This window comes from Balaenoptera acutorostrata, chromosome 10, assembly GCF_949987535.1.
Source record: "Balaenoptera acutorostrata chromosome 10, mBalAcu1.1, whole genome shotgun sequence".
NCBI lineage: Eukaryota > Metazoa > Chordata > Mammalia > Artiodactyla > Balaenopteridae > Balaenoptera > Balaenoptera acutorostrata.
The window spans coordinates 55531594-55544608 of record NC_080073.1 but is presented as its reverse complement, the minus strand read 5'-3'; the positions used below and the strand labels follow the sequence as shown (position 1 = coordinate 55544608).

Below are 13015 nucleotides of genomic sequence, written 5' to 3'. Positions count from 1 at the left end.
AGGGGGTTAGTGAGAAGTCAAGGATGATGATAACTGACTTTTTAATTATTAAGAAGTTACTAGTTAATTTTCAGTTATTTCCAATAATAGAAGTCAGTATTTAGGATGTAATTAGAAATTAAGAAGAAAGAAGTAGCATGAGCAGAGCAATCATTCAAGAACACTCTGTCAAGGAATGAAAAGAGAAACTTGATGATAGCCAATGTATAGGAAGAAATGATCTACAAATGTTCAAGGGCAGGCAGAGGGGAAAGAGCCCTGGTGCTGGGGAAAAAAGATTAAGTTTCAGAAAACATAGGTGATATATAGGGAAACAAGGGCACAGACGTGGCAGGGATGAATGGGAGTTGGAAGAGAGAAAAGGAGAAGCAATGACTTCTTTTTGAGGCAGGAGGTTGGCAGGAGGCACTAGAGCTGAAAGGCAGCCCTCATGCTCTGAAGCCAGACAGCCCGGGATTCTGCTTTTGCTACTTCCTAGTCATGTGACCTTGAGAAAGTTACTTCAGGTGTTTCTGTCTCAGTGTTCTTGTTTGTAACACAGCTAGTGACCACATCCAGGGCTTGTTGTGATGACTAACAAGAGTGGATATACATAGAGAGCCTAGAAGAGGGGCTGGCCCATAGAAAGTGGTGTAAAAGTGTCAACTAATTAAAACAAATAAGGATGGACATTAGAGAGGTTTTGAAGGAAGGACCCATGAATCCTGACAGGATCCTTTGCTTCTGGTAAGGGAGGTATTTAAAATCTCTGAAATCTCAAATCCACTTACAGAAGACCAGGATTGGGCCCTTGAAGACCAAATGGCCTTGGGGTGGGATGCTATTGACAGTCAACCATACGTGGATGAACTAGGAGTGGACGGCAGTGAGAACCGAGGGCCAGGGTCAAGATGTGGTCCACCAAGTACCATGACTTGTTGGCTGCTGGCTGGGAAAGGGGGAACTTGAGAATGAGTGGGCCTGTGGTAGTAACTGGAGCAGTGGGTACTGGTGGGAGGTTAGAAGGCAGATGCATATGGAAAGGTAGTGGGGGCTGCATGGAAGGGGCTGAACTTTGAGATCAGACTGAGCAAGGAGTTAGGTGTTGCCAGGAGGAGACTGGGTGAGTGGAGGAGAAACTGTGAATTGACTTGGAGTATAAATGAGAGGTCATATGAGTGTCAAAGCATATGCTTCCTAAGGGGCCTCTGCCAGCATGGAGACTGGCTCTATCAAATAGTCAAGAGATATTGTTGTCCAAGTTATGCATGGACATTTGTATGCTACACAGTAAATGTATAGGTAATAAAGCATAAGGCAGGCTTTAGAAAGACAATGGAAGAAATTTCAACATGTCACACATTGTACTAAGAAGTTTAGCACACACTATTTTATTTCATCTTTACAGCCACTAAAAAAGCAGGCCTAGTGATTACACTATACAGATCAGCAAACTGAGGTACCAAGGTGTTGAGTAGTTTGTTTGTTTCACATCCTATGGGTGGTACAGGTCAGATTCAAGTCCATATTTTTTTAAACTTATTTTATATTGGACTATAGTTGATTAACAAGGTTATGTTAGTTTCAGGTGTACAGCAAAGTGATTGTCATACATATACATGTATCTATTCTTTTTCAAATTCTCAAGTCCATATTAATTGGTTCCAAAGCCTATTCTCTTTCCTCATTAGCAGAACAAATATTAAAGGATGTTAAGCATGCTGAAATGTGCTATGATTGGTTGTAGAAAGTACCCAAAAGGATGTGATTTGCCATCCCATTTGTTTGCATGGAAATCTCTTTCTCGCAAGCTTTCTCTAAGATGACAGGCTATATACCCTAAATACATAACATAAATACATAACCTAAAATGTAACCCAAGAGTTAGCAAGTTAGTGATTTTTGTTTTGTTTTGTTTCAGAATTTGAAAGTATTCATTTTCAGTCTAGTATATTCATTCCAGCTTTACATCCATTTCTCATTAAAGAACCAGCAAAGACACTAACCAGTTACTAATCATTATTTGCCTGCCAGTTATTTTTTTCATATTAGTACTCTAATTCAATCAAACTAGGAATTAGCAACTAGTTATTTCAGATGAAGGAAGAGAGTTACATAGACATTGCCCATGTGTTTTCTTTGGACTTTCTAAAACGTCCCTGACAAAAATTTCAAAGCAGCTGTCTTTGAGTTGTAAGTTGTCATTATATTAGCTAAATGAAAAAATATTATTAAGCAAAAACTCTGAAAAAATTTGTAGTCCATCTTTTTTCAACATAGAATATCATTTGAACAAAAGCAAATGCTGTTTGCAGTTTTGAAAGTAGTTCTCCGTGGCTGTAGAAAGTTCCCTCAGACTGTGAATTTTGCAGATAACAAACCACACATGCTTTGGTGTCTGTATGTCATTCTCTTTCTTGAAGTGGTGGTTCTCATAACACTATCAGCAACATCAGCATCACCTGGGATCTTATTAGAGCTGCAAATCCTTCAGGCCCACCTCTTACCTGCAGAGTCTGTATTTCTGGGAGTTGGGCCGAGCAATCCGTGTGTTAATAAGCCCTCCAAGAGATTCTGGGGCACGTCAAAGTCTGAGAACCATTGTCTTAGAGTTGGTCAGATTGTAAATGCAGCATGACAGCCCTAGGATCGTGGTGAACCTATTTGTAGTGTGAAAACAGTAATTTACTAAATAGTAATACATCGGTCTAAAAAAGAAATTTTTTTTTTTTTAGAATTGTTTTTCTTATCCCTAAGAAGTATAAAAAACATTTCTGATTGTCAAAATGTTAACCGCTTCTTTAAACACTTCCTCCTCCTTGAAATTTTCTTCAATTCTCCCAGCTAGAAACTCTTATTTTGTTTTCTCTGGAGTGTGCGAGTCCGAAGTTGTAAATTAAAAAGGACATTTCGGTTTGTGCAATAAACTTGTGACATTTACTTGGTGTGGATTCAAGAGTATGATTATCTCTGGGGGGATAAAAAGAATGCCCAAACTACAAGGCCAAGAACCAGGTTCTAGAGTATTAGTTGTCTGCTCTGGGTGACACTGCGATACTTATTGGCCTCTGTTGTCACACACACATGTGGGTGACAGAGAACTTGGAGGTGTTAGGTGAGGGCTTGGTGGGACCCACTGACAAATCACTGTGTCAAGAATTTAAGGAAGTCTCACCTTCATTCCCTTTATCAAAGCTCACCAGACCTTGGATAAGAGGTTATTGTGTTAGTTTGCTAGGGCTGCCATAACCAAGTACCACTTAAGCAACAGAAATTTATTTTCTCACAGTTCTGGAAGCTAGAAATATGAGATGAAGGTGTCAGAAGTGTGATTTCTTCTGAGGCCTCTCTCCTCGGCTTGTAAATGGCCATCTCTTCCCTCTGTGCCTTGTGGTCTTTCCTCTGTGCCTTTGTCCTAATTTATAAGGATGTCAGTCATATTGGACTAGGGCCCATGCATAGGACTTGGTTTTACCTTACCTCTTTATTTTTTTTTTTCATATATCCATTCTTTATCAAATTCTTTTCCCACTTAGATTGTTATATAATATTGAGCAGAGTTCCCTGTGCTACTATAACGTTATACCTTACCCCTTTAAAGGCTATCTGCCCAAATATGGTTACATTTTGAGGTGTTGGTGTTAAGCCTTCAACATATGAAATTTGAGGGGACATAGGTCTGCCCACAATAGTTATTCCTGGCTTTGACCACTTGTTTGTAGAATGAATTTGTTAATGACTCAGAATGTTAATGGGCCGTAGACTTGTTCTCTTGTAGATGGAAACTGGCTGATATAGTCCCTCAAAGAGATAGTCCCACCACATTCCTGCTGGATCTCAAAAGCCATAGATATACCCCATTAGCATCCCCAAGCGCCAAAGAATGAATGAGCCTTCTAGAAGTAGGCAAACAACCACATTGGCTAAAAGGATAATATTCCATCCATTAAATAAATGTAATACCTTTGTTCTTGTCTTGGTATCAGTATAGAAGGCATGTGAAAAATGAGTTAGCTGGGAGTTGATTGACTGCGGAAACTATTTGCAGTCTCTGCCTGTATTACTTGAATTAATATACACGGTGAGTGACTCAGTAAAAGGCTTTAAAAAGAAATTCTTTATAGAAAGATCCCACCGGATTGATGTCTTCATAATTGATGAACAGTAGACCCATAATTGCTCTATTTTCTCCTCAATTTTGGAAAATAAAAGATTCCATTAGTTTAAATGAGGCTTGTATGTGGAATAATCAAGGGTATCAACAAATGACTCAGATGCTATTTAAGAATAAATGTCAGAAAGAATTGACTATTTCTTTAAAAAATTAAATGTAAATATTTTATTGACAAGCTCAGGTAAACGTATTTTTTAGAGTTGATAGACAACACATGAATTATAAAACTCAGTTGTGAAAACTCAAAATGTTATTGTGCATTGGCTTCTGTTTGTGACCACAAAGTCCTCTTAGACTATAAAGACAATGTTATTTGGAACTGGGTTGTGTTTGGAGAATTTATGGGCACTCAGGATAGTTGGTGACTTTATAGATATGACATGGAGTTGGATATCTTTATATAGAAAAGTGCCCTAGCAGTGCTGTCTTAGGTGCTTCTCATACTGGCTGGAGAAGACACTGAGCCCAGATGGAAAGAATTATGGTTAAAAAAAATGTGTTCATTTATTTGTTTCCCCCAAGAAGTTGAAACCCCCCAGGAAGTTGACTGTGGGTGATATTTTATCTCTTCTAGCTTCAGGAAGTGAAAACATAGAAGAGAGAATTGGGGACCCCGCTGAGGTGTCTATTTCTAGGCATTGTTCAGTAATTGGGTCACATATTTTCCTCTAATATCAGATTTTGCTTTCCACTTGTGGGTGGCATAAAAAAAAGAAAAAAAGCTTTCTGAACACTTAAGGTCTTGATCTAAACTCCAAAAAGGAGAAGAGTAAATAAGTAATATAATGTAAGTTTAGGAATAATTTTACCTGAGAAATTTTTTTTTCTTTAGAATATATTAAAAAAATATCTTTAGTCAGTAGTTTTTACTCTACTTTGACAAGACATAAGAGAAATTTAATACAATTCTTCGCAGGTACATTATATGGGTGGTTTTTGTCTTTATGGTGGTTTTAGGTCTTTTCAAAAAAAAAGTCTAAACTTGACTTACCTACATCAGTGGCTGACTTTGCAGGGCAAGGAGGATACAGCACCAGTCATGCAGAAAGTCCCTGTTTGTCATCGTGAGAGTTCAGACATGAACTAGAACTAATGGCCCATTAAATACCTTCTCTTGTTGTTTAAAGCATATTCTAGCTTTGTGAAATAATTGTTAATGCAGAAGCTTGTAACTGAGCCAAGGACTGAAATTCCTGTAACTCCAGCCAGAGTAGAGGCTGAATTAACAAGTTGTGTTCTATGGTTTTGTGATTCTGGACCATTGGAAATTCTCACCTAGAGAGTAATTAGGAATAAGGAAGTCAAGAAACAGCATACTTTGCTTTTGCTTTTTGGCATGTGTGTGTGTGTGTGTATGTTTTTTCCATGTATAGTAGTATTGTAATACTTTCTGAATAATAAAATTATTTTTTTAAGAAAAATGTTGCTTGCTAAAATAGTCACAAATGTTTTCTACAAGAAAGCATTTCACTTTTTTGGCTGTAAAAGACTGACAGTGATCTTTTCCATATACTGCATTTTATGAAGAAGAAATCCTCATAACAGTGATACAGTAGGACAACATGGACACCATAGGTTGAGTCCCACTGTGAGACAGAATCACTATGAGATACAGTAATTTTCAATTTCCTCTTTAAGAGACAGAGCTAAATTTTAATTTAGAAGGTACTTATGGAAAAATTTCAGGAGTGGCTTTAGAAACAAAAGAAGAAGGATTTTTGTCTTAAGGGTTTATGTGCCTGATGTGAGATGGTTATAAATGTTCTAAATTCTTTTTCTTCCTCTGGTTTTTGCTTCTTCCATATTGTATTGATGGGTGCTTTGTGGGGGGAAAAATGTTTCAGCAAATGTTCCCTTTTTGCTCCCTTTTTGTTTTCTTCTCTAAGATCCATATAATTTTGCAAATGTTTTCTTGACTGAATAGTCCAAACCTAGCAAACATCACTGTAGTTAATGGGTACGGTTATAGGTACCTTTAAACATTGTCTACTGAACACACTGTTCAAATATATTATTGTACTGGTTATTTTCCTAAAAGAGAAACTCTTGGGATGAAATAGAGCTCGAAAGAGAGGCTGTATGTATGTCTTGGGGGTTGGGGAAGGTGGAAGGAGGAAGAATTTTGGGGAGAGTGGGCTTGTATATACAAGGTGTTAAAACCAGTTCAAAGAGCATTTGAAAAGCTAGATATCTATAGGCAACTTACAAAGGAACATTAGGATAAGAATGTCGGTTTAGATACAAAACTAATTAATGTTGAACATGGCAATAAGCTGTAACTTTAGAGTTATCTTTTCCACTGGACAGAAATTATTTGCATCTCTGCTCAATAAAAATCTACAAGTTAAAAAAAAATGAGGCAACAGACAGTTTGTCATACTAAATAAACCATGAAAATATTTGAACCTATGGGTAATTGTATGATTAAGTACAGTGAGAATATAGTTAATAAAATCCCAAACATTAAAAATAACAATATAAATTATAAATGCAAATTATCCTTTTAGCAAATAACGTTACCTGCCAAGTTTCTTAGTGGAAGATTTTGACAGTCTAAGTAGTAGTGTTTTAAGCTGGGATTTGGGACAGAACCTTAACCCCCTTCCACTTCTTATCTACCTCAGAGAATGCCAAGGACTGGAGACAGTTTTATGTAGCAGATAACAGCAAGAAAGTGATTGTAAGAAAAGCTAATATTAAATGAGCACTTTCTCTATGCCAGCCAGTGTTATCAGCACTCTAGGTGAACCCCACAACCTTATGAGGTAGAGACTGTTATCATCATTTTATAGATTTACAAGTAGATGTACACAATTTTAAATAAATATCATCTAAATCAATATAAAAATAGATTTATATCATTATAGATGGTGAAATGATGCAAAGAGCACATAAGACTTAGTTAATCAAGTATACCCTGGCTGAACTGAGATTTGAGCCATGGAAGTTTATTGCCACAATATATTCTTTTAATGACTACATTGCATTGCCCTGGAGATCAAATACGTGGATCCCCAAAGACGTGAAGGTTGATTGAACAAGACGACTTGATATATGTAGCTTTTCTATTTTAGAGGCTGCATGCTATATTAGTTAAGCACTGCACCAAACTCAAAAATCCCATATTCAAGTCCCTATTGGAAGTTTCACAAATTATGTGATTTTGATCAAGTTACTGATCTTTTAGAACATACTTTCTTCATCTGCAAAATAGTAAGAGACACTTTCAACCCTAGCTCTCTTCGATTTTGTTTACTATAGGGTTATCATTGTAATGGTGCAGGAAGGGCAGGGGTACTAAAGATGCAAGTAGCTGAAGCGTCAGGTTTATATGCTGGTGAAATCTGCCCAGTTCAGCTTTGGACAGCTCCAGCCCAGTTCTGGCTGACTTAAGAAGGGTGGAGCTTATAGGTGGGAAATCATCTCAGACTCCTTCCACTGATCTCATACAATTATTCCTGTTTCTGTTGTGACCTAGCAATAGCTCAGCTCCTATTGGAATGATTTTCAAGGCTGTAGGTGATATTAGTATAATGATAGCAATTCCATTGGGGAAAAAAGAGAGGCAAAGGCATTTCTAGTACTGTGCTATTTTCAACACTAGAATTTTAATAAATGACCACTCCAAGAATTTAATGCTCCAAAGAATTAATGGTATAGTAAAAGGTGATTACAAATGGAAAAGAAACATTGGTGGTAGGGAACCTAGTTCGTTAATTCTCAGAATGTTTAGTATTTATCCTATGTTCTTATACTTCCTTAGGAACATAGAATTAAAGGAAAACTTGCCAAATATTTTGTGACCATAGCTGAAATCTTGAACATAAGATGAGTCGTTAATAAAGTTGGTATTTAAATTTGCATTATAACTTCTCCATGTTCTTATGTTGATCTAGAAGCATCCTTCATGGAATCCTAAAGAAGGACAGGGTCTTAGGACTTACCTTCTTCAGTCCTATCATTTATACCTCATAAATAGGCTCAACAAGATTATTTCATTCCCCATATTACCAATCTCTGAAAAAAAAACCTAGACTAGGTCTTCTGCAAGAGATGATAAAATAATTAAAACATTTATGATGTAAATATATAGCTATATTATGGTAGAAATTTTATTGTAGAGGAAGCACCATGGATAACCTACATCATTGATTATTTACAGCAAACCTTTATTTAGCTTCTATTACTGGTGGTGTTAGGCATGGAGAGTACAAAACTCAGTCCTTATCCTCAATTAACTTACAGTATAACTAATACCTTTTTAGTAGCAAAAAAAAAAGTCCTATTTATCCTACAACCTGCTAGGAAATCGCAACATTTCAATTTAACCCTCTCCCATATCATGAAAAGTGATTGTTCCAATTCTCATTTTTACAAATGAGAAAATGGGCTTAGATAAGTCGTGCTGAACTGCTCAGAGTTACAGCGCTAGGTAAGCGCCCGAGCTAGACGCAGGCCCTGATCAGCCTGGCTCCAAGGCCTGTGCATTTTTCCAAGAATCCACAGAGTGTGATTTACTTTGATCACAATCACACACAATCCCCTCTTAGCCACCTATGACAGCCTGACGGGTTTATTTTCGAAGGCTCAACCCAGTAATTATGTAGGGAAGGAAGCCCATTCTCTAGTTATAAAGAGGAGCTGGTGAAAAGAGGTCATTCAGCTGTGAAATGGGGATTCAGAGCTTGTTTTCTTGGTTTATTCCTGCTCAATTGTGTGTGCACCGATGTTTATTATGGTGTTTTAAGTATCTTCATTGGGCTACAATAACATGGATTTTTTTTTTTTTTTTCCTCTCTCTCTCTCTCTCTCTCTCTTGCAGGTATGGAAAAATCGTATCCACAAAGGCAATCCTTGACAAAAACACAAATCAATGCAAAGGTATGTGTCAGGGCCTTGATACCTGAGCTTGCGCCTGTGTGTTCCACTGATGGCTCCTCCTAGGCGAGGCCCAGGCACCAGCTGCACAACGATCCCAATGTACAGTATATGGCAACCTTTTTAAGCATGCCGAGGCTTGGATGAGTTGTATTTCTAGTAACATTGCTCATTAATTTTTTTTCATTAACAAACAAAATGAAAATCACAAATCAGAACAAGTATCAAATTGCTTCAGCATAAGACTAAATTACCTCCTAACAACTTTGGGTTGTCTGATTTGAATGATATCATCAGTGATGCAAATTGATTTCCTATATAAAAATGAGGAACTCTGGGGAAAACTTTCCCATGCAAAACACGTTTTCATTTGTCTGTTGTTTAAAGCTTTAGCTACATTGGTTGACTAGGAATGAATTTACTGATGGGCCCATTGTGTCTCAGTTTCAGCTATAAGCATCTCACAGGATCTCAGAATTTGTATCTTATCAAGGCTTCTTTTTTTTTCCTGGAAATATTTCTGAAGTTATTTGACTATATCTGTGGCTCGTGTTTTTTTCATGTCTGGGAATCCAGTACTCTTTTAAGGGCTGCATTCATTTATTTGTGAAATCTATATGGGCTCTCTTGCATGACTGAGTTCATACTGGAAAATTGAAATGCTTTTTGTAACATGTGTTATTTGTTGTTTCTCTAATCCAGTCATTTTTATAATACCAACATCAAGAAATATGGTAGAGCCAAGATCATTCTAAACACTGCCCCTATTTCATGTACAAATATAATGTGTACACGTTTTCAGAACATTTATACACTGAGAGTATATCCTGGCTTAATTGGGTAATGGTCAGATTCAATTCAGCAATTAAAGAAAAAAGCAACATTCCTTGTGTCCTATAAACTCACAAATGCCCCAGGTGTTTAGCTACTACAAGACAAAAATTAATAAGACATCATTTCTATCATCTAATAGTTCAATTTCTAGTTGAAAAGGAAACCACCAAGAAAAACCAAGAAACTAACCTTAATATATGTGTTAGGATCAGTATATCAGCCTAATATATGTGAGAGTGTAAGAGTGATGTCTATAATACAGGGATCCACAAAATACTATGGGAGGAGAATATGGAGATTCCCTTTTGGGGAATGAAGTTTGTAAAGGCAAGGCAGAATGGATGGGCTTGGGAAAGGTTGGTGTTCAGGAGAAAGAATTTCAGAATGTAATTGAGCAGACCCATATAACTAGAATAGAAAAAATGCCCAGGTAAGAATATCGGTAGAAAGAAGGAAGGGGCCAAGATTTTGGAGGCATTTATAAAGTTATCCTGGATATTTTGAACTTAATTCTGTACACAACCCTTATATGTTTTTTTTGAGCAGAAACGATATGATTCTACCTGTGTTTTAGAAAAGTTATTTTGCCAGAGTGGGTGAAACTGAGTTACAAGGGGGAAGAAACTGGAGGCAGAAAAAAAGCAATGCACGTTTGAAATCCATAGATCAAAAGGAAAATGAGGAAAGTCCCTCAGGCACTGTTAGAAAAATGGAAAGGGGGTCACGTGAGTTTTCAAAGGTAGAATTAGATATTTTCTATAAAGGGGAAAGGACGCGGGCAATGAAACCCACATCAACATGGTGTCATTGTTGGGGAAGAGGGCTGTGTCATTGACTGAAGTAGGAAGTCCAGAAGTAGTAGTAGTGGGTTTTGGGGAGAGGTGGTGAGTTATGTATTGGACATCCTGAGCTAGAGGGCCTGGTGTAGCATCCCTGTGGGCGAGGTCAAGGCGGAGCTACAAGAAAGCTCAGAGCTACGATGATGACCTGATGACCGTAACCAAGGGAGCAGATAATAACACTAAGGATAACTTGTAGGGGAGGAGGTGGAGTGGGGTCCATTAGGGTAGGCAGCTGAAAACTGAACCTTGGAGGACATATACGAACAACATTGGGCCATGACTGTGAGATATTCTTCACTCTCAGCCCGTGGGAAGCATGTGGTGTGTGAGAAGCTTTAGACTATTAATTTTATCACTTCCAGACACGCCTGACCGATTCCCAAAGTTTGGGGTAAAAATATCTACAGGAGCAACCAGAGACAATTGAGGCACCCAACTCAGGCAGTCAGTAATATTGATTGAGCCCCAGTCACAAAGGCAGATGCTTCACAGACAAGCAAGCCCTGTGAACCTCAGTGGATCCCATGACCTTCCTGATCCTTGGAGTGGTCCATATGGAGGGACCCTCCACTAGGCAAAGGTTTGCTCGGGAATGCAAGTATCTCTTGTCACTGTACAACACTGGTGAAACCAAAAGGGTCCATTGCTAACCTGGAAAAGCTGTACTCTTAGACTATAATCATAAGGTTTGAAGAGGAAGGGGATGTAGCTGAAACGGATTGTCAGAGTTTCCATAAGCAATTATCTCTTAAGAGTGGGGTGCTGATCTGAACAGATGTGATGGGTATACTTACCTCAACCCCTAACACTCCTGTCCACATCTTCTTGTAACTGCTTATTTAATTTCCTCTCTCTCTCCAAAGGAACCTTTAGACTCAGTGAAGACAGGACCTGTGTAATCTAGAAAATGTATCTTCAGAGAAGGGAGTTGCAGGGGAACACTTGACTGTCTATTGGAAATACTCGAAGAAAATATTAGAACATATCTCTGTTTTGATGTCAAGTTTCTGTGTGTTTTATGTGCGTGTTTTATAACATACCTGTTGGTATAATTTTATAAATGCTCATGTTTTAAACACATAAATGTATAAATATTGAGTTTGCTGCTCTAAGATATTTTTATTCATAATAATATGGATGTAAAAAGTAGTTTGGAGACTACTGGTCTCAAACATAATAAGCACTGATAAATTTGGAAGGAGAAAGTGGAGGGAGGGAAGGAAGGAAGAAAGATAAGGAGAAATAAAGGGAGGGAGGGACCATAGAACCCCCTCGGGACATCATTGAAGGAAGGGCAGTTAAGGATGATTTTATGGGAGGGCAGAGGGCTGTTAGACCTTTTGCCTTGAGGCTCATGTCAAAGAGGCAGGTGATCACATGGTCATTTCACACTAGTAAAAGCCTCGAGTGGCATTTTCTGGCCTCAGCGTTTGGAGCCTGTGGATGGCAGTGGTGACTGAATCACATCTTTCACCAAGCATGTGGGGCGGGTACCCTAAAAGTAAGCCCTCGTGGTCAGAGAGGTACTACTGCCACTTCCATGTCTGGGGAAAAATACTACTTTAATGATACTTTAAGTCCTATTTAGAGTATTATTATCATTATTATTTTCTTCAGATAAACGGCCCCTGAAATAGTTACAGGTAGAAACTCCATACAATTGGGAAGAGAGAGCAATTCCATTTATGGAAAGTTGTTTATAGTCATTGATGAGTGTGTGAGCAAGTTGCTGAGGTTGGAAAGAAGGTCACTGTGAATTCAAGGAGCTGATGGGACCAGGCAACACAGCAGCATTGAAGTATTGATTTAAATAGCCAAGAATTGGAGCAGGAGTAGTATTGGAAAAATGGACTGATGCAGAAGGTATTTGTGGGGAAATAGGAGGCATGATACCAGGAGTCTGTAGACCATGGTGAAAATGAAGGTGCATTGGTTATAAAATGTTGTGAGGTGAGATTTACATTGGAGATTTTAGGTAGGAGGGAAGCCATATGGAGTTAGGAGCAAGGAGGACTCCCACTTACACGTCCAGTGGGAGAAGGGATGGTAGGCGGAAAAACACACTTGGGAGGGCTACAAAGGCCCAGTGTCCCCAGGATAAATCAGTTAATGATTGGAAACATGCAAATGGAAGCAACTTGCAATGATAGTTTATATCCACTCAGGATGCAAACGTAACATGTGGGCCTTCCAAGGCTGGTTACTGTGAAACTAATTCACCACTTCTTCATTAGGACCATGCTAATTTGGTAGAGCCTTTTAAAAGTCAATATGGGGTCCTGTATGAACTCTCCCGCCCCCTCCGGGG

The 13015-nt window shown here is 38.3% G+C and overlaps 1 protein-coding gene across 11 annotated transcripts in view; it reads left to right on the top strand.

Moving 5' to 3' along the window:
* Window positions 1–13015, top strand: part of RBMS3 (RNA binding motif single stranded interacting protein 3) — a 727705-nt gene that overhangs the window by 224994 nt on the left and 489696 nt on the right. For all 11 annotated transcript variants that reach the window (XM_057554702.1, XM_057554701.1, XM_057554705.1 and 8 more), the window contains exon 3: window positions 8976–9034. In XM_057554702.1, the coding sequence (XP_057410685.1) occupies window positions 8976–9034 (59 nt within the window). The remainder of the gene's footprint in view (window positions 1–8975; window positions 9035–13015) is intronic.